Source organism: Amblyomma americanum, chromosome 3, assembly GCF_052857255.1.
Source record: "Amblyomma americanum isolate KBUSLIRL-KWMA chromosome 3, ASM5285725v1, whole genome shotgun sequence".
NCBI lineage: Eukaryota > Metazoa > Arthropoda > Arachnida > Ixodida > Ixodidae > Amblyomma > Amblyomma americanum.
The window spans coordinates 194,730,929-194,754,799 of record NC_135499.1 but is presented as its reverse complement, the minus strand read 5'-3'; the positions used below and the strand labels follow the sequence as shown (position 1 = coordinate 194,754,799).

Genomic DNA, 23,871 nt, shown 5'->3' with positions numbered 1-23,871 from the left:
AAGCAACGAATACCTTTCCGGAGAACTTGAAACAGATGTCGAGTGCACGCGTGACCGCACTTTTCGACAGCCGGCCTTAATTTCACTCGCCTGCCATCCACACACATGCCAATTTTTTCAAACTGTTGCAGGCAGCGGATACGCTCTCTAACGGTAACTGTGCAAATTCCACGTAAAGACTGCTCTTCGCGGAATCGATCTCATTTCTCCGTATATAAAGTGGCCTTCGCATAAGAAGCCAGACAAAAAAAAAAGAGAGCAATGCTCATAATAAGATAAACAGCGTCCCCTTTAGAAACGCTGCAACTTGGGGACAAAGCCGGCCTGATACAGTTCTACACGGAGAAGCGCATACATGAGTCATCGCCTCATCACCCGCGATTGTGGCCGGAGATCCCCAGTATAGGCTTACACATGCATGGTATTCACGAGCCTACAGGGGGCCTCGGCCCGTCCCATTCAACCTCTTGACACTAGTCGTTTACCGCGAAATGCTTGCAAGAGACGGAGGCTTCACCTCCTCACCAATGCACGGGCATATATGCAGCGGCGGCGGCGGCTGTTGGGAGCGCGCGCGAGCTGCTTTCTTGTCACCCGAGAATTCTCCCACGGACGCGAACCCCTTGGGTGGGGCTGGAAATTTGCCAGGGTCGGCCTCGCGCTCAGCGCGCTTTGAACAGCGGGAGCGGTTGCGTCACGCGTCTTTTCTGCTTGGTCTTTTCATCGTTCCGAGGGTTCGGGCCTTGACGCCCGTTCGGGGAAGCCCCCAAACGACTCCGCAGTCGCGACCCGCACAGTTGCCGCCCGCCGAAGAGGCCCGCGCTCTTGGTCTGAGCCCGGGCAATCCCTTCCGGGCGTCACCAACGCATTCCGCGAAGCGACTCGCTCGATCCGAGACGCACCACGGACTTAAGTGAAGCGCTCGGCCGAAAACAACCCCACTGCCGCTGCGTGTATGACGCGCCTTCCCAGTTATCTATTGCGGCTAACGGAAGAGTCTCTTGTCACCAGCCGGCCGTCTGTCCTCTCCGACGCAGGAGCGAGGCGTACTCGACCGCGCGTCCCCACTCCACATCGGAGCCCACCGGCTATCAGCTCAGTTTTGACAGCGCCAAGTCTGTGAATCGCCGGGCCTTTCCTTCTTGCTTATTCCGCTTCTCGAGTGTCTTGGGAGATATATACTCGCGGCCTTAGTCGCTGGCGCGAGCAGACGGCCATCAGCGGACGTCGCAGCAGCAGCGATGGCTCCTTCAATGCGCAGTTACCCGCTTCTACTGTCCGTTCTCACCGCCATATGCGCAGTGTGTGCTGGTCAGAGCAGACTGTACTCCCGGCTTGACGACGTCGAGAAGCTCATCACCGAAGTGAGGGACCAGTTGCACGTCGAGAACAATTTACGCACCACGCAGACGGTGCACTTTCAGATGGCGCTCGAGAAAGTCCAGAAACAGCTGGAAGACGTGTCTACAAAGATCAGCAGCTCGGGAGGTGGCGGTGGCGGTGGCGGCGGAGGTTCCGTCGAGTTCAACAGCCGTCTGAGGAGCCTCGAGTCCGCCTTCAACAGCCTCCAAGGTGACGTGGGTGGAAAGGTGGACACGAGCATCGCCAAGCTGACCGAGGTCGAGACCAGGACAGCGCGCATGAAGGACGACATGGACAGCAAACTGAAGAAGGTCATGAACGGCATCAACACGATTTACGACATGAACAAAGAGATGAGAAACACCATGACAGGTTCGCGAACCACCGCCGAGCCAGCATCTCCGAGGAGGGATGGTTCCCAGTACGGTGGAACGTCTGACACGTCCCTGTCGTTTCTTGTGGACACCATTGACGATACGCAGCGAAAGATGCACGAACAGTTGGACGTGCTCAAGAACCATATGGGTAGGAAGCTGGAGGGACTAGAAGTGCTCACGAATAGCCTGATCGAACAGAACGATGCCCTGCTGAACGAACTGGAGGCTCTCAAGGGACAATGTCCGGGCACAAGAAGCAACGCGCGCACGCTGGACGTCTCGCCTCCACCCCCGAGAGCTCCCCGTAATGGAACCGCAAGTTCCGAAGTAGCGAACAGGATGCTGCTGGAGATCAAGGTGAGCCAGCTGGAAATGAAGAGCGACTTCAGCAAGATGATGAAGGATGTTGAGAACAGCTTGAGCGACTTCAAGCAGTGCCGAGGCTCCGACAGGACACCCGGAAACAGATTCGAAGCCAGGTCTCCGAAAGGCATCGACAACAGCGAGGATAGCCTGGCAGCCTCGGAGAGCATCACGACGCCACGGCGCGCTCCGGCTCCTAGTGTGCAGTCCGTGGGCGAGAAATGCGTCACGGCGTCCCACATGATGAGCCCTCGGAACTGCGCAGACCTGCGCACCGGCGGTGCGACATGCGACGGCGTCTACATTGTATACACGCAGGGCGTGAGGGCCGTGAGGGTCTACTGCGACATGACAACCGACGGAGGAGGATGGACGGTGAGAGCACGAATTCGTGATAAGGGCCGGGAAAACTTATGCATACGTGGCGCTCACTCGCCGAGAGAGTTTTACAGGCGTAGCTTCGTTAAGAGGCGCACTCAGACACGCGTTCGCCTACCCACGTGATAGACTATGTCTGTACAGGGAACTAACCAACTATCCCGACAACAGTTTTCACTATAGGGATGCATAACTGAAAATTAAGATGTGGTTCGCACCTCTTAGCTGCTGCCTGAAGACTGGAACCTATTGTTTTAATTCATGACTTTCTTGTTCTCATCAAGTAGTTTTATTTCACCAGAACTTTTCGTTCCTTGCTGCGCCTCATATTTTCGAGCTGGCTAAGAAAACCAAAATAGTTTTCGTCAAGGTATTCCTCCTAAATAGTCACGTTGGAGCGTCGAATTGAGCGCATGCTAGTTACTTCATAGAGTATCGCCAGGTATACAAAAAAGAGAAGGGATAGCGTATGTAGTTGCTGCTACGGGCACACTGGGCCGAGTCACAGACGCTCCTGCGTGTCGGCGGCGATAAAATGAAAATTCTTCTGCACTGAAGCTGCACCTTCCGTTTGGGAAACTTTTAAACCATTCCATTCGCAGCACAGTGATGATAAATAATAATAGTGATGATAAATAACGTGGTCAGAAGAAGAAACGAAGCTCTCCCATCGAACTTTGGCCGAAAAGTTATCATTCAGAATGAAGCAGTCATGCGAAATCGCCTAGGTTTCACTTTGTACACTTGTGAGTTCAAAAAAAAAAACCGACAGACTTCCTTTTTCTAGCAAGCAAGGAATACAGTATGCTTCTGAGGCTGTAGCGTGCAGTCTGCAGGTATACCTTTGCCTCCAGTGTGACATGCGTTCGGCTTTCTCTAGAAGGCGAGGTAAGGTTTTTCTCTCTTGATCGGCCACTGGTGATAACCAGGTAACGAGTTCCCGGCACTGTTTGTTTATTTATACATACTACAGCCAGGGCCAGGCTATGGCGCGAACGTGGAAACAAGAATTAAATATCAAGTTATCAGTGCGGAAATGCTGCATGTTGCAGCCTTCGCAAGGGCAGTGCCAGTGACAGTGCTCTGCAGACTGAATGGAATATATTTTTTTATCAACAATGGCCGAAAGAGAGAGGGAGAGAGAGCGAATACTTTTGATTGAAAGCAATGTTTTGCCCAAGCTAAATTCTACGCAAGCGCAGGAGAATTAGGGAAATGACTTGAAAGGCAGAGTAAGGGGAAGGGAAGTGCTCGCAGAACTGGTAATCTTAGCTCGATCGCACACGCTTGGGAGTATACATATTTATTTGTGCATGAGCAAAACGAGTTTGCGGTTTGGAAGGATGACGATTGCACCGATGCATGAAAACAAGTCGATAGCTGTGTATTTTTTTACAGGCTGATAGAAACGCCCGTTGTCCATTTGAAGGGCGTGTATACCTTCTCCTTACGCTTCGCTTTTCAGTACATTGCGGTTTCCCGTTTCCACTGTACACAGAGGCTATAGCAGAAGGGATGTGTCATTTGACCGAGACAGTGGCGCGAACTATTTCTACACCTGACGTGAACATGAAATTTGTGGTATAGTGGGCTTCCAAATAAAGTACACAGTGTCTTGGTAACTACGACTGATATTGGGAATAAATAAAGCGAAAAGAGTAACGGGAAAGCAACAAGGCAGACCACAGGCTACTCTCCTGCGTAAGGAAGCGAAGCGTTCTGGTGAGGCAAGGAGTAAAAAATTGAGAATTGGTTTTAGAGGTAAGGAAATGGCGCAGTATCTGTCTCACATCTCGGTGGACACATGGAACCCGGAGTAGGGAAGGGATAAAGGAGGAGTGAAAGAAGAAAGGAAGAAAGAGGTGCCGTAGTGGAGGGCTCCGGAATAATTTCGACCACCTGGGGATCTTTGACGTGCACTGACATCGCACAGCACACGGGCGCCTTAGCGTTTCGCCTCCATCGAAACGCAGCCGCCCCGGTCGGGTTCGAACCCGGGAACTCCGGACCAGTAGCCGAGCGCCCTATAACCACTGAGCCACCGCAGCGGGCCTTTTGCGTTTCGCCTCCATCGAAACACGGCCGTCTCGGCCGTGTCCAATAATTGCTTTCTTCCTTTCCCTCTTCTCCCCTTCCGTACGCTCCCCATGGACAGGTGCTGATGCGTCGGGGCAACTACACCCAGTGGCCGCTGACCTTCGAGACCGACTGGAACAGCTACAAGCACGGATTCGGCGACGTCGAACGCGAGTTCTGGCTGGGCAACGACCTGATGCACATGCTCTCCACCGAGCACGACATGATGCTGCGCGTCACGCTCGAGTCGTTCGAGGGCGAGCGCATCGACTTGGACTACGACGCGTTCGTCGTGGGCTCCGAGAACGACCACTACCGGCTACGCGTCGGATCGTACGTGGGGCCGCATTCGCGCGTCGGCAACTCGCTGAGGCGCCACACCGACCAGCTGTTCAGCACGGCGGAGAGAGACGCCGCCCGCCGCCGCAACAACTGCGCGCACACCCACAAGGCCGGCTGGTGGTTCCACAGCTGCTACAGCGTCCTCCTCACGGGGGAGTACGCGCACGAGCGCAGTGCGCCCACCACCAAGGGCATCCGCTGGCCGTCCTGGAAGACGGTGCCTCTCAAGGCGGTCGAGATGAAGATCCGGCCCAAGAACTTCCGCCTGCCCTGAGCACGGAGAGCAGCGCCGAAACGTCCCGGTGCACGAGCGCGCTTCATGGGGGAGTCGGACATGCAAGAACTGAACAGTGCCTGACTGCGTGTCGCGTTAGAGCTCGAGCAAGACTGTCGCTGAAGAGCAGCCCTGGAGGCAGTGTTCTGTGTTCGTTTTTTTTTTCTGACTGCAGCGAACGATGCTGAGCTGAGATATACTGCTGCAATGGCGCCATGCGTACGGAGTCGTTTAGAATTGCACGGGTTTGTGCCGCTTATTCTTAGAATATAGAGTTCGTCATTTTTAGAGGTGTTCTGTAAACTACGCAGTCAAGGAATCTTACTGAATTTTCAGCCATCCAAAGTCATTCGTTTGTAAACAAGTCCAGGATGCTTGGACAACAATTTTAAATTTGAGGCAACTTTAGAACATTGCAAGGTACTGTCATGGAAACATTGAAGGTAATGGCCAATTCTTCCGATGCGTATGAAAATTTTTCGTTTAAAGTTTGTCCATCGCTTGCATCGGGTAGTTTAGCCTGCCATAGAAAACAGATAGGGAATGTTTTTGATGTTTAATAGCAAAGAAATCCAAGACTGCCGAGGGGAGATCTGCGGATGTGCATTGTTGTAGTGGTACCTTACGATATATATAAAAAATTGCGTTTATAAACAGTTTCCCGTCGAAGAATGCGCTTTTCCAGCATTTGTATTTCTGGGTGTGACTCCGTCCTTTGCGTGTGAAAGAGAAATCTGGCCACCGGAGTTGATTAATGGTGCATTCTAGCAAGGATGTGGAGGTGAGTGAGGGTGGTGAAAATTATTTTCGGAAAACAGAAAAAGAAAATATGCAAGTTCTTCGCTTCGGCACTCTGCTCTATATAGATTAAACACAGGGTGTTGGCCATGCGCCCATGAAGAACAACCCAGGACAAACGAGTACTCGCGAAGCGGAGAGTTAGCCATCTCCATTAAAGCGGACTCTTTGGATGCTTAGGCAGCAATACCTGTTTGATTGGGAACGAAAGCCATTGGCCGAAAACGTCACCACCAGAGTAGTTTTGGAAGGCGTGGTACCCCTTGCGCCTTATTTGGCAGAAATTTAAGTCGTGCCACGAGCTTCGCAGTAATGTGTCACCATGTCACTCTGTCCCGATGAAGCGCTGCATGCGGGGCTACTACCGTGCGACAAAAAAAAAAAAAACCAGCAGCTGGGCCTTAATTTTTCTGCCGGTAACAATTGACCCGAGTTTCGTGAAATTTTGAATGCATTCGATTTTGTGACGAATAGACTTTTCAGTTTACTCTAACAAGACGTTTTAAGCAAGGTACCTCGTGAAATAAACCTTGCCATTAGTTTAAAACTGAGAATGTATTGCCTTGGCCGACAGGCTGCTTTGCGATCTGCTATTTCAGTGCCTGAGATTTTTTTTTTTTTTACTGTGGTGCTTCCACTGCTGGATTGTAACTTATATTATGCTAGGCCGACGACTATCCGTTTATGCAGTCGGCTGAACTGGAGTTGTACAAATTTCTGATGTGTGATTTAATAAAGCTGTTTTTCTTTCCTTACCTTGAATTGTCCCGAACTTTTCTCCGGTTACTGACCTGCTGTTTTTTTTTTTTACAATGCGTGCAATCTTAAGTTACCGGCGTCACTGCTGCGTCTGTATTAACATCTTCATAAGTTCATTGTAAACTCTCTTGCGGGTTTGATTCTTGATAAAACCTCCCGCTTGATGCTCTAGAGCCAGCGTTGGCAATGCCTTGATAAATAATTCGTGCCAGTGGGTCAGTTATGCGAACCGCCTCGCTCACCGCCTTGAAGGAGTTAGTGAAGTGTCGTCTAGTGCACCGCCCAACTGGTGCGCGTACATTGCTAACGGAAGACCCTTTCGCCGCCATCCAGCCGCCTGCTCACCCTCCCATCATGCACTGCGAGAATGAGGCACACTCGACTTCACCCAAGCGTCAACTCACTTCTCCTAGGGACGAAGAAGCTAAATGAACTTAATTGCGACTGCGCGATGTTTGTGAGCAACCGGGCCTTTCCTCGTTGGTTGGTCTCCCCCTCGGGCTTCTCAAGAGACCTTATCGCGTGCTCGCAGCCATTCTGAGAAATCGGAGATGAGTCGCGACGGCAACGGTGGCTCCGTCTACACACTATGACCTTGAGGGAAGCTTGTAGCGCGACAAAAAACACAGACAAGGGACAGAAGATGAACGGGACAAGCGCTTTTTTTTTTACTGTCAACTGGTTTTGTTTAAAGAACGATAGCACACTTTTATACAATTTCCCTTTTCCTTCAAGAACACAATCCCCCGAACACTGATGCGAATGAAACGCAAAATTTCACACGCTTGCATCAGATCAGGCTATCTAAATACTTATACTCGTCAGAGTACACCTTCACCGAAGGACTGCTGACGCAGCCCGACCCTTTCTTTTTGATATGGAACGCCTGTATCAGTTGCCGAGTTGCCGCGTAGGCGCGTCTTTGCTTCGATCAATGACCTCTGTCTTATTTAGGAATGGTGAGCATTCGCAAGCCTTGCAGTGAACTACCAAATTCGTTCCGCTCCCATTCTTGAGGCATTTTTGTAGCGTGAGCTACACTGGCCGAGGTTGAGCAGCTTCGCGTGGCTCCTGGAGAGCCATGCTGCGCATGCGCGACGAGCAGTGACGTCACACGGCGCACAACTGGCGCGCCGGAGCGGCCGCCGCGCGCGCCTCGCCGGTCTGCGCATTCCAGAAGACTGAAGTCATAGCCGCGGCAGACGCACTGGCGCCGGCGCGTGCCCAGCTGTGCGCCTCCGTTGCGCAGTAGCCAAGTCTGACGCTGCACCGGCACCGCTTGATAGCGCCTCCAATTTTGTGCGCATGCGCGGAGGTATCAGTGGTAGTATACATATAGCGGGTCGTTGGCCAGTGTGGTATAGCCATGGAGAAGGAGAGCGACATTGCTGCTCAGCGGCTCAGCGTATCTCACTTTTCATATATCCTGGCATAGCCGAGCTAAGCCGCTGCTAATTTTTTCTTCTTACTTTCTTATTCTTTTGAAGCAATGTTTCTGCAACCATAGCCAAAAGAGACAATGGAGACCCTGCTGATAGCAGCCTAGACACTTGGGAATCAAAACTTTCCTGGACAGCATGAATACAAGACTTATTAATGGCTTCTTCAATGCACATGGTCGCAACGGCTCTTTTTACAGTCTTGGACTGGGCTCAATCAAACGGCATTATTTATTTCTGGGCACGAGGCTTATAGCCCCAGCAAGCATGCATGCACATCATGAACAGAAACCTGAAGATCTAAAAACTGCAACTTGTTGTCTTCGGCAGCCTCATGAGTGAAGTCAAGCCCCCTTCCATACTTAGTGCTAGCGCACTAAAAAAAAATAAGTGGACGTTATTCCAGTGCAGCGCGTTTCGGCCCACTTTGAGCTTGTGCTCGAAGGAAATAGCTGTGTGTTTGCGTTGCCCTATTCGCTTTCCACGTATCGCAGCGGGAGCCCTGAAATATGCATACTAACAAAGACAGCTGTCGCCACAAGGCCTCCGCCATTCGTCTCGCGGCACGAGCCAGTTTGCCTAATGGCTCACTGAGTAATTTTGCGGTAATTAATACACGCAGGACGCTTTCTTTTCTCTTACGGCTGTCTTTCGGTAAAACATGACCTATTCAGAGCCTGGGGTTGGAGGAAGGTGGGCCGCTAGGAGCCAAATACGCCAGCTTGTAGATGCTGACGCTCGTATGCAGTAAGGGAACGGAACGAGGCATGCTTTTCCAGGGGGCTTTAACTGTCATTCTCGTGTGCAGGCAAATGGCCGTAGTAAACGGTAAGTAAAACCCGACCATTCATTCATTCTAATGATGAGGGATAATGCGTTCTTTCCGTCATTCAGTTCCGAGTTTCTTCTTTCGGAAATGGATTGAGAGCGGAACTGTACAAGCGAGCATTAGCTTAACTGGATTTAGAAAAAGCAGAAAAATGCGCCGCGTGCCGTGCCACATGGAAACGAGGAACGTCGTTAATACGCAGTACATTCCAGCGCCGCAGTGTATTGTATGCTTACGATTTTGTTACTAGCTGTGATTGCCTTGACGATGCCGTTGAAGTTATTTTTAGTAAGCGCAAACGCGAAATTGGCAGCGCAGTAAGAAAAAAAAAGTGACAGACGATCAATGCGATTGATTCCTTTTGTACGAACGATTTGTGTTGAAGAAATTAATTCACTCGCGGGTGTTGTGTTTGGGTTTGAGGAAACGAGTGGAGTCGGAAAACGTCACAAAGAAGACGTCCCCCAAAGCAGCTTTTAACCCGACGATGAAAAATAAGACATCAAAAATGACGGTTGGAGTAGAACGGTACAAGCAGAACAGATCAATCGCAAAGCGAGAATTAAGGACAGTTAAATGGTCATTGAAAGCACAGCGTAGTATTACGCGATTATTTATGGTAACTACTGAGTCAGGGAGTTTGTTAAGGATCGAATGGCTACAAGTAATGCCGAGGAAGAAAACCAAGCTGTGCGGTCGAGTGGGAGAGAAAAATTGCGAGAGTTCACTGTTCTCGCAGAAATACGGGTTGTAGGCAGACAAAAAACGGCGCTTTTGGTGATAAATATAACGAAATATTTTGTGAAAAGTACTACACTTTGCATTACGTCCATCAGGCACATCAGAAAGAGATAAGATTCGCGTGATGTTCGGTGGTAATCGTATATAGTGTGTAGTGGGCAGGGGTGGATTTATGAGCGACTTTTCCGGGAGGCTGTTTGGGGAGGCGGAGCGGCTGATTTTTGCACAATTGATTTCTGGTACTTTCCAGGTAGAAAAAAAAAGGGGGTTTCGCATGTTTTTCGCATTGAAAATCAAAAGCTATGCTAAAATTTTCTACACTTTTGCATTTTATATGGACATGATAGCCGATTTTTCCAGGTGAAAGAAGCTATTCTGCAGGTATGAAAATGACCAGTTAGTGGAGCCGGCACTAACGGGTTAATGCGTTTTTATGCGTCCAACCAGTCAATAAGGCACGCCGGATAGTGAAAAGCTCCAGATTTTGCGCTGACCAGATGCTATTTATTGTCTATAGACCGAACTCTCAGTAAACCGGAGTTCTTGCACCAAAGAGGGCTGGCGGGAACTTCTGGCGCCACTTCCGAAGCAGGATTTTTTGTTGGTGTGCCCAGAAATTAAGTGGAGTTTTCAACGGGAAATAGCGTAAGAATGAAACTTTTTCATATGTCGTAAGATTTCCCAACAACAATCAATGTTTTAGTAAAACGAGCTTTTGGGCAAGTTGGTTACTTTGCTTCCACATAACTGCAGCGTAAAAAAATTACGAGCACTTTTTTGTGCTCGTAATTTTTTACGCTGCAGTTATGTGGAAACAATCAATGTATACGCCTTCTTTCCTCGACAGACTTGCATTTTTTTTGCTAAACGTTTTTGCTATCGTCAAAAACGTTTCCCACTGGTTTTCTATGCCAGTCTTATCAATTCGATGCTAGTGGTGGTTAAACTTAAAAAGAAAGCTTTTGCTACGCATCGTGAGAGTGGACCATTACCTTCAATTATTCCATAACAGTACCTTACAATCTTCCGTGGTTGCCTCATAATTAAACCTGATGGCCAAGAATCCTGGACTTGCACACTCTTCATGCAGTAAGTCAAATCGCCTGCGTGTGTAACAACTGGCGCACAGGAATTGTGGACAGGCTTTGCTACTTACATGGTTTTTTCAGAAACAGAACCGACAGAGGAGGAACCACTATATATCTAAAAAAGTACTGCAAAGGAACAACGTGGGAAGTTAGCAAGCCGGTCACGATGATCGAGCAGTTAATTTCGCGTTTTCTCTTAATATTCAATACGACCGCTTAACGTCGCCCATGCACCGAAGAAAAGCTGAACTTTTGTTCCGTGCTTATGCCCAGCTCAGGCGAACATAATCTGTCTGGGCTCGGAAAGCTTCACCGTGGTGTTTGGCAGCATCCTCGATGCGTACCGACCGACTCTGGAGAGGAACGACCCGCTCTTCATCGGAGACGGAGATCGACTGGGACTCGTCGACCTGCGTCGCGGGAGAGTGCACGGGCTGAACGGGACCTACTTCAGGGGCACCCTGACGGCAAGGTCTCCACTGTCGTAAAGATGCGCGCCTATTCCGGCAGCTGGTATCAAACAGAAGGTTACGGCGCGAGTTACGACCGGCTCGGGTGGTCGTTCCAGCGTGCGCGCCTGCGCATTTCTTGCCTAGGCGTGAGCGATGAGAGCGCGCGTTTGTATTGTTTAACAAACAACTCCGAGCGTTTCCTCCATGGAAAACGCCCTCACGGACCAACAGTTAAATGCGGAAGATGTAGGTTAATGTCAAACAGCGAAAGCACAGACGCCGATACACTTTACCCGGGAGAAAGCCTCACTTGAAGCTATCTCATCAGAAAAAAAAAAAGCTTCCAACTGTTTTTAATGTGAAAGCACAGGAAAGAATAAATTCTTACGATATGGTTAGAAAATTCCTTTACAGTCCCGTCGATGGTGAAGCGGCAACTAGAGAAAGAGGGTGGCTTTATAGCCATAGTTGCTACGAGCCAACCAAACGATTTGGTAAACATTTTTTTTTTAGCGACCATGGCATGCGATGCCAGCTCCTGCTCGTTAGTTTGTCTCTCGAAGGGTTTGTCTTTGTCCCGCTGTTGTCTTTGCAAGAACAACTTTTTTTGCAACCGTCTTGTTTTTCTCATTCCAACAGGTGCAACGAATCGCACATGGATCTGTTATTTCCACTCAGGGTGGAAAGACCTCGAATAGTCTATGACGTGCGACACGCGATTCGCGAGTGGCCGCTCAGGGGCGAGGTACACATCAGCATGGACCTCATCGAGCTCGACATCGGTCTTCTAGCCTCGAAGAAGAAGGAGCAGAGTCGCCCCCTGGTGACGCATCTGGACATCTCCAAGCTGGACGGGTTCGGGATGACCTTCCACCGAATGGGTGCGCTGGGTGCGATGCTCAACCTGGCCGTCGAGACAGCTCACAGTGTGTACGGCCAGCCGCTGGAGGACTTTTTCGAGATTCTCCTCTGGAGAGCCCTGCAGCGATACGCTGACAACAATCCGCTCCCTATTTAAATTCTTCGTCTGAAGTTGATTTTACAAGTAACTCGTGACACGTTTAAAAACTAGCTTTCGCGAAGAGGGTTGTCTAAAATTGGACCCTGCCTAGAGCTCGCATGGCCGCAGTTTGATACGCTGTGCCATGTCACTACATCCCTTGTCCAGATCCTTGGGACGAGGAGGAGGGAAAAATTTTGTTGTCAAGTGCAGAGCGCCCCTGAAGAGGGGTGAGGGGGGTGGGTAGAAGTGGTGCTGTACATTTGTCTTCCTGAGCGGGTCCCTCAGTCCAGGGCTTCGTTGGCAGCAATGATCAGGTCGATCGCTGGTCGATCGGCTTAGTGCCAGACAGTCGGCCTCCCAAGAAGGGGAGGTGGGGTGGGATTTTGGGGGTGGGGTGTTTCTGTGGAGACCGAGTCGTCCGAGTCGGAGGCAGCTGTAGTGGTTGGCGCGGGATCATGCGGTAAGATAAGGTTATGAAACTGTCTGGAGTAGGGTATCACAGGAATGTCGACATTTTCTCTACAGTGGATCAACTCGGCAAAGGAGGATCGTTATAATAACGACAGATTTCCTGGAAAGTGCCGTAATGAGTTGCGTAAGGTCGGCAAACCAGTTTGAGTGCTCTTCGGCCAAAAATGTTGCAACATTCACCTTGGGGAAGGCCGCTTTCGAAAGTCATCAAGTGCATATTTCTGGCTTGATATTTTTGTTACATGTATACTTAACGCCTTATTACATATACAGTTTAAAAACTAACACGAAGTATGCCGTACATATAAATACTGTTTACCATGAGTTGAGAAATCAAAGGCGAGGGAAGTTCTTTGCGGTCTGTATTTTTTAACCTCTAACGGCTTGTGTTTCAAATTGTCACGTGCCTTTTTTAAGACTTCTGAATAACATCGATGAAGTAGCAGCGCGCTTTACACTGTTCTTGTTCACGCATCGCTACTACATGAAAGCATTGTTAGTAGTACCTGCCAGTTATCTCAAGGCCATTTTGAGGCATTTCGACACGTTATTTCTGTCTGTTTCTGCAGAGGCGAATAAAAAATAGAGCAGTAAACCAGACACATTTCATCCCTGGTCGGCAGGCCGCGGTTGGCTGTCACTTTTCCCAAGGCTTCACGATTACCCGTATGCGTTGGTTTGAACATCACTGCTACTGTTCACACGGGCATGCAGGAACCGGGTGTTATTTGAACTACGCGGAGCCCGTGGAATGGAAACGACCGAGTTTTTGAGTAATAATACACACCTCGCCAGCCCGTCCAAGGGGCTGTCGCCGCCGACATTAAAGGGGCTCTGAAACGCCTTCCAAGGAGAGCACATTAACTCACTTAATCACTGCACTGTGTTGCCATGAAAACCAGAGCCAAATAATACTCTTCTACACGCAGCAAACGACCCACAATCACGCGTCAAAGTTGGCGAGCCCTTCCCGGATACGTTTTCATGCTCGCACCCTCCTCCGTCCCCCGCATCTGCGTAGACAAGGTGAGAGGTGGCCATTGGTTAGATTCTTGCAGACGTCAGGCAGCTACCGTGGCCGCGGCCAATAAGCCGCTTATATCCGGCGGGTCGGCAAGCTCCGCTCCCAGAGGAGGGTCGGCGAAGGAGCGCCTACAATCCAGCGCGCAAAAAGTGACGAGAGGAGAGGGAAATGCGCGAGGACGCTGAAATTCAAATTTTAACTACATATAACTCAGCTTCTACAAAGCGCATTTAAAAAATCCTTGGTGGACACTATTCATGAAGCGGCGTGCTTCAATATCGCAGGCATGCCGCAACTTTATTAGAGCCCCCTTCACAGCCCCTTTAAGGTCAGTCTGCAAAAGTACCGAAAATCCGCTGCAAGTCTCCTGCGCTTCAGTGTTCAGGCATCGTAAGAACATAGTCATGCCGAAGTGCGAGCAGGAGGGAGGAAACCATAAGTGCAGGACGCTGCCTGTCATTGAGTTTGCATTACATATTGCGAAGAAAGCTCACGACTTCTTTTCGCCCAGGCGCAGCTTCCAACGATCTCGTGTAAACAAATTTTTGAGACGTGAGTTTTTGACTCTCATGGTGACAGTCGGGAGGATATCGTTCTTGTGGTTCTCTAGCTTGGTGCTCGAAGCACAGTCATCCCCAACATGAGAGAAAAGAGATTTGGAACATGTTCTCTCGCCCGCCTTGTAGTATGAGTCGCATTCGCAATATTAAAAGGCAGCGGGGATGCAGAGAAGCAGATATACAATGTGCTACGAAATATGCGTACGAACCACATATATCTACTTACGCAGATACATGTTTCTCTCAGGGATTTGTTCCCTAATGCATGAAGCAAGAATGTCGTTTCATGCGTGCTTCGAGGCGGATTCCCTAAACCTGTCGATAATGCGTGAATTTGCGCAGGTTTCTGGGCACAGTCACTTTCCCGACTATAACCAAAGACATCGATGAGGAACGTTGTGGGCTGGATCGCCAACGTCCGGGCGAAAGGCTATGGCGTTTACAATGTAGTGGAAGTGCATTATCGTATTTGGCATTTATATATCTTTCAGGCCTCATTCTAGGCCAAAAAGTGTCCTTATCGTCATGCGCACCTAAGAGCTGGCTATGTGCGCGTCCATCCCGCTCAGAAGGGCAGCGGTGCAGTCTCGAGGAACTGCTGCATCACGCGTATCATGAGCACCCTGAAGAACTCCATCAGCGGCATGGGCATAAGCTGGTAGACGAGGCTGAGGCCTGCAGTCAATGCTGACGTCACTGGGCCCATTCCGGTCAGCTCCATCTGCAATCCAAGCGCACAGCCATATGACCATTTTAAACATGTGGCCATTTTAAACTGAGTAGACACGGAAAGAGGGCATTTATAGCCGGCCAAAAAACATGAGGGGCAGGTGTGCCTGTTGGCTGGGTTTTGGTCTGAAGCGATACAAGCACTCAGGAGGGAAACGAAACATCGCCTATAACCAAAGCATAACTAGAGGTGCATTTTATACGCTATGAACACCCACGGTTATCTTATGCTAGACTATGAGCCCAAGGCTTCGAACGCTCAACTCTGTATTTCTTTGGTATCCTGAATGCGAATGAAAACATAATGTAAGATTTCTATGAGAAAATATGTACTTTCGAAGGGAAGTCAATACGGCGCCTGAAAATATCGTCGAGTGCAAGCACATTGGTGTCACTACGCTGCAGGTGCAACTACATCGGTGTTAAGGCAATAATGACTCGTTCGAATCCACCTAAGCGCAGCATTACATATATAGGGCTCCACATTTGGACTTCATAGGTGTTGAAGGAAATTGTCTCATATCGCTGCTAGGAGACACTCACATCGCACTGTCGCTTGCACGCTCTCGAAATTTATGGGGTTCCGTCTCCATCCCAAGCGGTAGCCAGAGATCTATGACCGCCACACAGGCCTGCATGCCACGGCCGTGACAGCTGCCGCTCAGCATCACACCTTGAATCCCTGCGTGGACCAGAAGTTGACGTCGGCGATGTACGGCTTGACGGTCTCGTTGCGGACCTTGGGCAGCCGCAGGACCACGTTGGCGCCGAAGAGCTCGAAGCGCGCCTTCATCTCGCCGGACATGAGCCCGCCTGGCAGCTCGTAGTCGAACACGACGTCCGGGTTGCGGATGCCCACGGGGAAAATGATGGTGATCCAGAATGGATCCGTGCAGTCCACATTGATTTCCCCGTTGAAGAATGCCGTGTGGACCTGCACTTTACGAATAAACAACAGCTTACTCAGCTCAGCCTTTAATACAGTTTAAAGTTTTAGACTCGCTGCTAAACTCACAGCAAAAAATCAGTTGATGACTTAAATAAATGCTCAAAGACCAGCAGACCCAGAAGCAACCATGTGAATCTGGGTCGCTTGCTGTTTTTTCGGCCTCTGCACAGACTGTATATCCGTGATGTTCAGAACTAAAACGCAGCAGGAAGTGTAGCGTTTTGCTCGCCTACTTGTACGCATCCGTCGTCTTGGCGCTGTTAATCAGTTCAACCAACCATATAGTACTAACCGCTATCTAAATCTGTTATCAGAGTGGTTGCAGTTAAATACAACAAAGTCCACATATGTTCTGTTTAGATCAGTTAATCAGTTAATAAAAAATAGAAAAAGAAATTACAGCGTCTGCAACAGTGCTGTGAAAAGTCCATTAAGGAAGGAAACAAGTTTCTGTGCGTTTATCTGCGAAGCGAACGTTCTAGGAACATGGGCGCCAGGTGTTTCAGGGAAGTCTATCACTAATTTTTAAAAATAGTGCTTTTGTGGTAAAGAGAAGCTTTTTTCGGCATAGGAATACCATTATTGGCGGACACCACAAAAGAGGCGAATGATGTGAAAGTATTAAAGTGATCAACTAAATTCTAATAGTAATCTTTTCAGATATCATCAATAGGCACGTGATTGCAATTAGAGATTTGTAGCCGGCCGTTAATAGTAGCCATATCAGTTTTTAGACTTTGAAAACGCGATTACCCTCGCCGCTTTGGCACGACAAAATTTAGATACATCATGCCGAAATGTATGCGCTTTCAAAAAGCATGCAGGCAATGCAACACCTTCAGTGCACGTTACTAGTCGAAATAGCAAAATTTTGTCGAGCCACAGCGCCAAAGGGAATCGCATTTTCGAAATCCTAAATACTGATATGGCTATTACTAACGGCCGACTACAAATCTCTCATTTCAATCAGGTGTCTTTCAGTAATAGATAAAAAGTTAGCTATTAGAATTTAGTTAATCGCTTTACTAGTTAACACGATTCGCCTGTTTTTTGACGTTCTCCAACACTGATATTACTATGCCGCAAAAATCATCTTTTTACATCAAAAACCCTATCTTTAACAATTAATGATGCACCTTCCTTGAAACACTTGGTATACATCTTAGCACACTGAATTATACTGGAGTTAAAAAGCAGCTATACAACACCCTTGTTTTTCATAAAGTTTTTTGTGGGATATGAATATCGGGAACAACTATCAAATCGAGCTACCGCAGATCATTAATCTCCCAAAAAAGCGTTCTACTTTTGCGTGCAAATTACCAAGTTCCCCATGCAAGCTTAAGGACAGCTCCACTTTTTCAACAATATCCTGTACTGTGCGCCGACCAGATTTGTAGTATAGGTAGGCAAACTTTATCTAGCTCTAGCGCAAGTGCTTTTATGGGGTTCAGATGAGTTTATCTCCGCAACGGTCGGTTGCCCCTATTCCAGGGCTCCGCTGGATGCTGCCGTCAGCTGAGCTCGCCGTATGCTGTAAATCTGCGACTGTCGCGATGACCAGATCAGATTTACAGCATGAAATTTCTCCACGTTATGCACAAAGAAAACGGTGTAAGTTAAGCAGGATGATATAATTGATAATGGGTATAATATCAGATATACAACACGACCCACACCCAAAACAAGAACGAATTATGGAAAACAATTGTTTGTCTACAAGTCAGTAGATATACTTTAAAAATTACTGAAGTTGTTAACTATGTCTGTTCTAAAAGGCGTTCAAAAGACGGGTTTAAGATATATTGTGGAGACCAACTCTTTCGAAATTCATTATTCACCTTCCATCATTCCTCAGTCTTTATTTATGAGACGTTTGAGATAAGCCTGGGTGAATTTTTTTTTTTCTGCCAATTGGATTTGCAACTCTGGCCCCTGCTTTGACCTGTTATCGCCGCCCGCCGCTACGTCAAGCCGTGACAATATTTGTTTCTGTGACTAGACTGATCCCTTTCGACGCTTAAATTCGGTGATGGTCAAATGTTTTGGGAAATCCCCCAAGGTTGAGTAGATTTGTAATAAGGGGGTAAATATTCATTGACATCCCCCCTAAGCGTAGCCATGCGGCTACAAGAAAAAGTTATGCAGCTTTCTCAGAAACTTTGTAGTTAAAGAAAAAATCCTTTAACTATGAAGTATCTGTGAAATCTGCATAGCTTTCCTTTGTAGCCGTATGGCTGCGCTTGGGTGGATGCCAATGAGTAATTACTCCCTTGTTTTAAATTCTGCGAAATCCAGTTAATGAGATTGTTCTTGTGATATTATGTCTTTTACTTGCTTTTTATCTTTGCGTACGTTACTTTAGTGCTTGATCTATTTTTTATTTTATTATGATGTATGGATTGCCCACTGTGCACTTTGTTTTATTTTAGTATAAATATGCTAGTTGTTTTGTTCCAAGGACTTACTTTTCAAATTTCAGTGGTATCTGTTTATTATGGATATAATAATATTAATAATTGGTTTTGGGGGGAAAGGAAATGGCGCAGTATCTGTCTCATATATCGTTGGACACCTGAACCGCGCCGTAAGGGAAGGGTAAAGGAGGGAGTGAAAGGAGAAAGGAAGAGAGAGGTGCCGTAGTGGAGGGCTCCGGAATAATTTCGACCACCTGGGGATCTTTAACGTGCACTGACATCGCACAGCACACGGGCGCCTTAGCGTTTTTCCTCCATAAAAACGCAGCCGTTTATTATGGATATGATCTCTGCTTTTCGTGCTTATCTGTGTACGTATTGTGTAGGTTGCTCCCTCTGTATATTTTTTTGTGTAATAGTTGTTTACTTTGAACGCGTCAAATGAGGAGTTCGTGCTGTCGATTTTGTACACGAGGGGGCTGGGTCCTCTGTCTGACATTCATATGTCTTTAGTCCTAGCCTCTCCTCGTGCCTCACCGATGAAATAAATAAATATTCATGCATTCAAACTATCGTACATCGCAATACTTGCAAGGAAAAGCCAGTTGTGTGGGACTCGCAAAGCTGTCGTCCTTTCACTTGCGCCCCACAGGTGGCGTGGTTGCCTTTTCTTCTCCTATGAAATTATCTCTTATGAAAGCGACTGAGCAACTAATTTCCCATCACCTCAAAAAAAAAATGACCGGAGATTTAATATTGTAGCGTGAGCTACACTGGCCGAGGTTGAGCAGTTTCGCGCGGCTCCTGGAGAGCCATGCTGCGCATGCGCGAGGAGCAGTGACGTCACACGGCGCACAGCTGGCGCTCCGCTGCCGCTGCGCGCGCCTCGCCGGTCTACGGATTCCAGAGGAGTGAAGTCAGCCGCGGCAGACGCTCTGGCGCCGGCGCGCGCCCGTCTGTGCGCGTCCGTTGCGCAGTAGCCAAGTCTGACGCTGCGCCGGAGCCGCTTGATAGCGCCTCTCATTTTGTGCGCATGCGCAGAGGTATCAGTGGGAGGTTTATATATAGCGGGGAGTTTGCCAGTGTGGTATAGCCATGGAGAAGGAGAGCGAAATTGCTGCTCAGCGGCTCAGCGTAGCTCACGCTGCGTATATCCTGACATAGCCGAGCTCAGCCAGCCACTGCTGATTTTTATAGGAATGCAAATTTCAGCAGCAAGGGGAGTGGTGCAAGACGCCTGTAACAGTTGTAGTGTTTAGCAGCTCAAGGCAAGAGTGTAGGACGTGGGTCGCGTTTTTGGGGCCACACTCGCATTAGCGCCACCGCAAAGCTCTAGTGAATGCGTTGTGACGTCAGGAGTGATGCCATTTTTTTTCCTGCCAACCAGCGATTGGCATTGTGGCCTGTCAGCGTGGCGTGTTGTCATGATGGCATGCGTGACGTCATTCCACTCTGGACAATAAATGGGACACGTTGTACCTGGTGTCTGTTGCTAACAGCACCGCAGCCGCATAAAGGGACACGGGTATAATCGCTGTCGCTGTAAAAAATAAAATAAATTTACGATCCCCTACGCTTTCCTTAGTTTCAGTGACTGTTGCATTCATTTCCCTGTACTTGTCTATAAATCTATAAAGGAAAGGAAACCAAGCAGAAACATGTTCTATGCTGACCGGCCAGTTAAGACGGCCAAATTGAAGGCAAGAAAGAAAGAAAGAGAGAGAGAAAGAAAGAAAGAAAGAGAGAAAGAGAGAAAGAAAGAGAGAAAGAAAGAAAGAAAGAAAGAAGGAAAGAAAGAAAAGAAAGGAAGAAAGAAAGACCAGCACACTCGGCTTCTGCTCACATTCACTCCTCGACCATTCTTGAGCACGATGACACCCAGGTTCTGCTTTCCGCCAATGTAGATCGGTTCGTTCTCCTTGATTCTGTCGCGGTTCTTCTCGAGGAGCGTGCTGACGAGTGTGGTCACCACAGCGTTGCCCAGACAGAGCAGCCTGCCCTGGCGTCGCTGCCTCGAGAGCGGGGCGCCGCCATGATGGACGCCAAGGCCATGCTCTGGACTATTATGATGATGATGATGATGAGGGTGGTGGCTTCCGTGCAATACATCGATACCGCCGAGTCCGCTGTCAATGCGTCCGCCTAGAGACGCCCCTCGCACCACCGTCGACATGGCGGCGATCGCGAGCAGCGCCGAGCGAAGAAGACTTGCGCTAGACATGGAGCTTGCTTGCTGCCTGCAGAGTGCATGTAACCCATATGACTAGTGCGCCTTTCAACTAAAGAGCAGTGCCACTTACAAGACTTGCACTACAACCTTTGGTGCCCTGTGCATGTTCAAGCAGTGGGTCTCCCGGCTCTCTCCCTATTAAATGCACTTCACCTCTGCCAAGACAAAACATACCCGAGTTCACGTTCAATGGTGAAACTTTGCTACTCTCCCTGGCGACAGATAGCGAGGTGCTAGGACGCACAAGTTTAAACGCTCATTTTCGCTGCCTTGCATCTTGCACGTCTTCATCATCGTCATCAGCAGCCTGACTACGAACACTGCAGGGCAAATGTCTCTCCCATGTCTCTCCAATTAACCCCTTCCTTTGCCAGCGGCAGCCACCGCATCCCCGCAAACTTCTAAATCTCATCCGTCCACCTAACTTTCTGCCGCCCCCTGCTACGCTAGCCTTCCCTTGAAATCCACTCCGTTACCCTTAAGGAGCAGCGGTTATCTTGCCTTCGCATAACATGCATCTTGTACGTACGTACCAGTTTTTAGACCTGGTACAGTGTGTTTTCGTACTCTGTTTCTTTAGTATTATTTTGTTTGAGCACTTTATGCGGTACACCAAAAGCAGAGTATATAGAAACTTTAAGGCATCTTATTGCGAAATGTCTTCGGAAACGACAAAGGCAAATGTACTTACTTGCAGGTTGCCGACTGAGGTAAACGCGACAAAGGTGTCGCCTGCCGCGGATGTCTCAGTGGCACGATAACAATCGAACAACAGGACATCAGGGCATCCTGGGATTAGCGTTCAAACCAAGCTAGACCACTTGCGCTCGCGGGGCTCGAAAGTAAAGGGACAAAATTGCAAGAAAGAGCAGGAAAGAGAGTCAGTACGGGGAGGGGCGGAGGAATTATGAACTAACTAAATAAAACCGGTAAATCGATGCCGTGCTCAAATCGACCCTGATCAGGAGTGTAAATATATGCCTGTGGATTCAGGCGAACTCGTCTCGCAGACTCAGAAGCGAATTGAATACTGATGAAAAATGCGGACACATCGCCAATGGGGAGCCCGCGTAATAGGGTATACTACTGGACAGCCTGAACAAACTTATTCAGCCTAAGTGCATTATTAGGGCATCGAAGAAAATTTCGCCGAAGTGTATTTCTCTCTTCTCTTCTTTTCTTTCCTTCTTTCTTTGTTTTTTCTTCTCTCGTTGATGGGCCGGTGGGTAACACGCCATCTATTGTTGCATCAGCGAGAGCAGTTCACGCCAGCTTTGTTGGTTTTCGCCAGGGGTTAGCTCTATTTTTGAGTTTTAGAAAGAATGGGAGTATCTATCACGGCCGAATGCTGCAATAGTGTCCAGTAGCAATATGCAATCATTTTCCTTTTAAGGGGACACTGTCCAAAGAACACAAAGCCTCCTGAAATTGTTTCTGAAATAGCCCATCGGGACATTTGGAATCGCCATGGGAAGTGCTCTTTTTTTTAACATATCCTGAAAACTGGAAGGCTCCAAAAGATTGCTTCGTAATTTTGCAGCTATCGTTTGCCACACTTTTTTTTTTTCATTGTATAATATGAGGGCGTCGAATCGTAGTGTCTGAAATATTTCATGCTGCACGCACAACTCCAACGATAGTTTTCTGTTCTTAAAGTATACAGTGAGCTGAAATGAAGACAAGCAGTAGACACATGTACGCACCATGTAGTACGCAATGTAGCTCTGAGGGATCAGCATATAAGTATAGCCATTCATCCCCATAGTGTAAGTTTTCTCCAGTTCTAAGAGATTTGAAAAATGGAGAAGTAAAAACATAACGCAGGCTGAAAGTTGGGGCACCTTGAGCAAACATTCTAAGGACTGTAAAAGCATGCACATAAGAGTAAACCCGTGTAAAGAGCACTTTGCAGATCAAAAGAAAAGATATGACGGGCATGCACTGCAAATAAGCTGTGTTAGGACATGCATTTTTTACATTTTTAAACCTCCCACTCAGTTAAAGACTCGCACGTGTCTCGGAGCAAGCTTCAGCGACATGTTAGGAGAAAAGAAAGAACTGATTTTAGCTCTGCTAGGCGAACAGCAAAAATGTACCTAAAGCAACATGCTTTGACGTCGTTACTAAAGGAAACCGCAAGGAATGAGACAGAAGGCTACAGCCGTGAGTTACACAAAGCCTTCTGTCCTAATCATGCCTTCAGTGCATGACGACTTGTCACTCTCGCTAGAAAGGGTAACCGGAGAGTTGCAATATAAAACGTGAAATAATTAAAACGGCGCTTTGCTGAACTTGCGCATGCAGTTATTGGCAATTTATAACATGCTACAACATTTTTGTGACTCGTAATTCATTTATTTCCTCTTTTCCGCTATGGGAAACTTCAAGGAACACAAGCGACACATTACAACTCTACCGTCACTTCGCTAGCAAGTCACGTAGTTCTAAATGATGCATTCTATAGATAAAACGCTGAACAAGAAACCGGCGATTTAACGTTAAGTTCCATAAGGAGCACTTGAATAAGCGCGAAAAGTTTCGAGAAGACTGCAGCAGAAACGAGCAACTGACGCCCGAAGAAAGCGCGCACATATACACACAATCTCAAAGAAAATAAAGCAGCGGCTATAATGTTCTCGACTGTAAACCCAAATTGACGGCGCAAACTCAACTCACGCCATAAACGAAAAATTTTTAGATATTGGTCGCGCATAAAACATGAAGTATTAATGTGAACTGGCTGGAATACAAACAGAGCTCCTATAGCTGTGAAGTTTCCACGCAGATTATTTGAAATTTGCGCTTACTTGTGCAGTACGAAAACAATATGTGCGCTCAGAAAGAAGCTGTAAATGTTGGCAACCACTGCATCACGTCTGTTATTCTTTCTTGTTCGATATTTCAATATAAGTTCAAGAGCAAAACGCTCTCGCCCCGCGGCTTGTGCAGCGAGCAGCAGTTTTCTATTTCTTGTTGAAAATCTTTGATCCTGGAGCTTTCATTTTTTTGTGCGTGGAATTACCGAAACAGCGTTTTTAAATCCATAATGTGATCAATGGCTTTATTACTTGTGTTTCTATATCCTGCCTCTGCGGTCTGGAAACGTTGGATAAATGTTCTACTAGGATCTGGGTCACTCCGTCCTATGATACGGTGCTTGCTAGGTGAGGACGTCTCCATCCAGTTTTAGAGTGCAGCCTGTTAATGGCC

General features: G+C 48.1%; 3 protein-coding genes across 3 annotated transcripts; 2 read left to right on the top strand and 1 right to left on the bottom strand.

Moving 5' to 3' along the window:
* Positions 1–712: 712 nt before the first annotated feature.
* On the top strand, positions 713–5,460 carry LOC144125782 (uncharacterized). The gene is made up of 2 exons (XM_077659484.1): positions 713–2,477; positions 4,636–5,460. Exons 1-2 carry the CDS (start codon positions 1,242–1,244, stop codon positions 5,170–5,172), a joined length of 1,773 nt encoding a protein of 590 aa, XP_077515610.1. The 5' UTR covers positions 713–1,241; the 3' UTR covers positions 5,173–5,460.
* A 5,330-nt stretch (positions 5,461–10,790) lies between these two features.
* Positions 10,791–12,522, top strand: LOC144124333 (uncharacterized). Its single transcript, XM_077656967.1, has 3 exons — positions 10,791–10,827; positions 11,100–11,298; positions 11,918–12,522. Exons 1-3 carry the CDS (start codon positions 10,791–10,793, stop codon positions 12,294–12,296), a joined length of 615 nt encoding a protein of 204 aa, XP_077513093.1. The 3' UTR covers positions 12,297–12,522.
* Positions 12,523–14,862: 2,340 nt separating this feature from the next.
* LOC144123564 (uncharacterized) lies at positions 14,863–22,851 on the bottom strand. Its single transcript, XM_077656382.1, has 4 exons — positions 21,353–22,851; positions 20,275–20,668; positions 15,739–15,999; positions 14,863–15,057 (listed from the first exon to the last, which is right to left on the bottom strand). The coding sequence occupies exons 1-4, from the start codon at positions 21,439–21,441 to the stop codon at positions 14,902–14,904; spliced, it is 900 nt and encodes a 299-aa protein (XP_077512508.1). The 5' UTR covers positions 21,442–22,851; the 3' UTR covers positions 14,863–14,901.
* Positions 22,852–23,871: the final 1,020 nt, after the last annotated feature.

Coding starts and splice junctions, on each gene's coding strand:
- LOC144125782 (XM_077659484.1), top strand. CDS start 1,242: ATGGCTCCTTCAATGCGCAGTTACCCGCTTCTACTGTCCGTTCTCACC. Junction 2,478..4,635: donor CCGACGGAGGAGGATGGACG/GTGAGAGCACGA, acceptor CCCCATGGACAG/GTGCTGATGCGTCGGGGCAA.
- LOC144124333 (XM_077656967.1), top strand. CDS start 10,791: ATGGCCAAGAATCCTGGACTTGCACACTCTTCATGCA. Junction 10,828..11,099: donor ACTTGCACACTCTTCATGCA/GTAAGTCAAATC, acceptor GCTTATGCCCAG/CTCAGGCGAACATAATCTGT. Junction 11,299..11,917: donor AGGGGCACCCTGACGGCAAG/GTCTCCACTGTC, acceptor TCATTCCAACAG/GTGCAACGAATCGCACATGG.
- LOC144123564 (XM_077656382.1), bottom strand. CDS start 21,441: ATGTCCTGTTGTTCGATTGTTATCGTGCCACTGAGACATCCGCGGCAG. Junction 20,669..21,352: donor CCTCAGTCGGCAACCTGCAA/GTAAGTACATTT, acceptor TGCACTCTGCAG/GCAGCAAGCAAGCTCCATGT. Junction 16,000..20,274: donor AGAATGGTCGAGGAGTGAAT/GTGAGCAGAAGC, acceptor CGTAAAGTGCAG/GTCCACACGGCATTCTTCAA.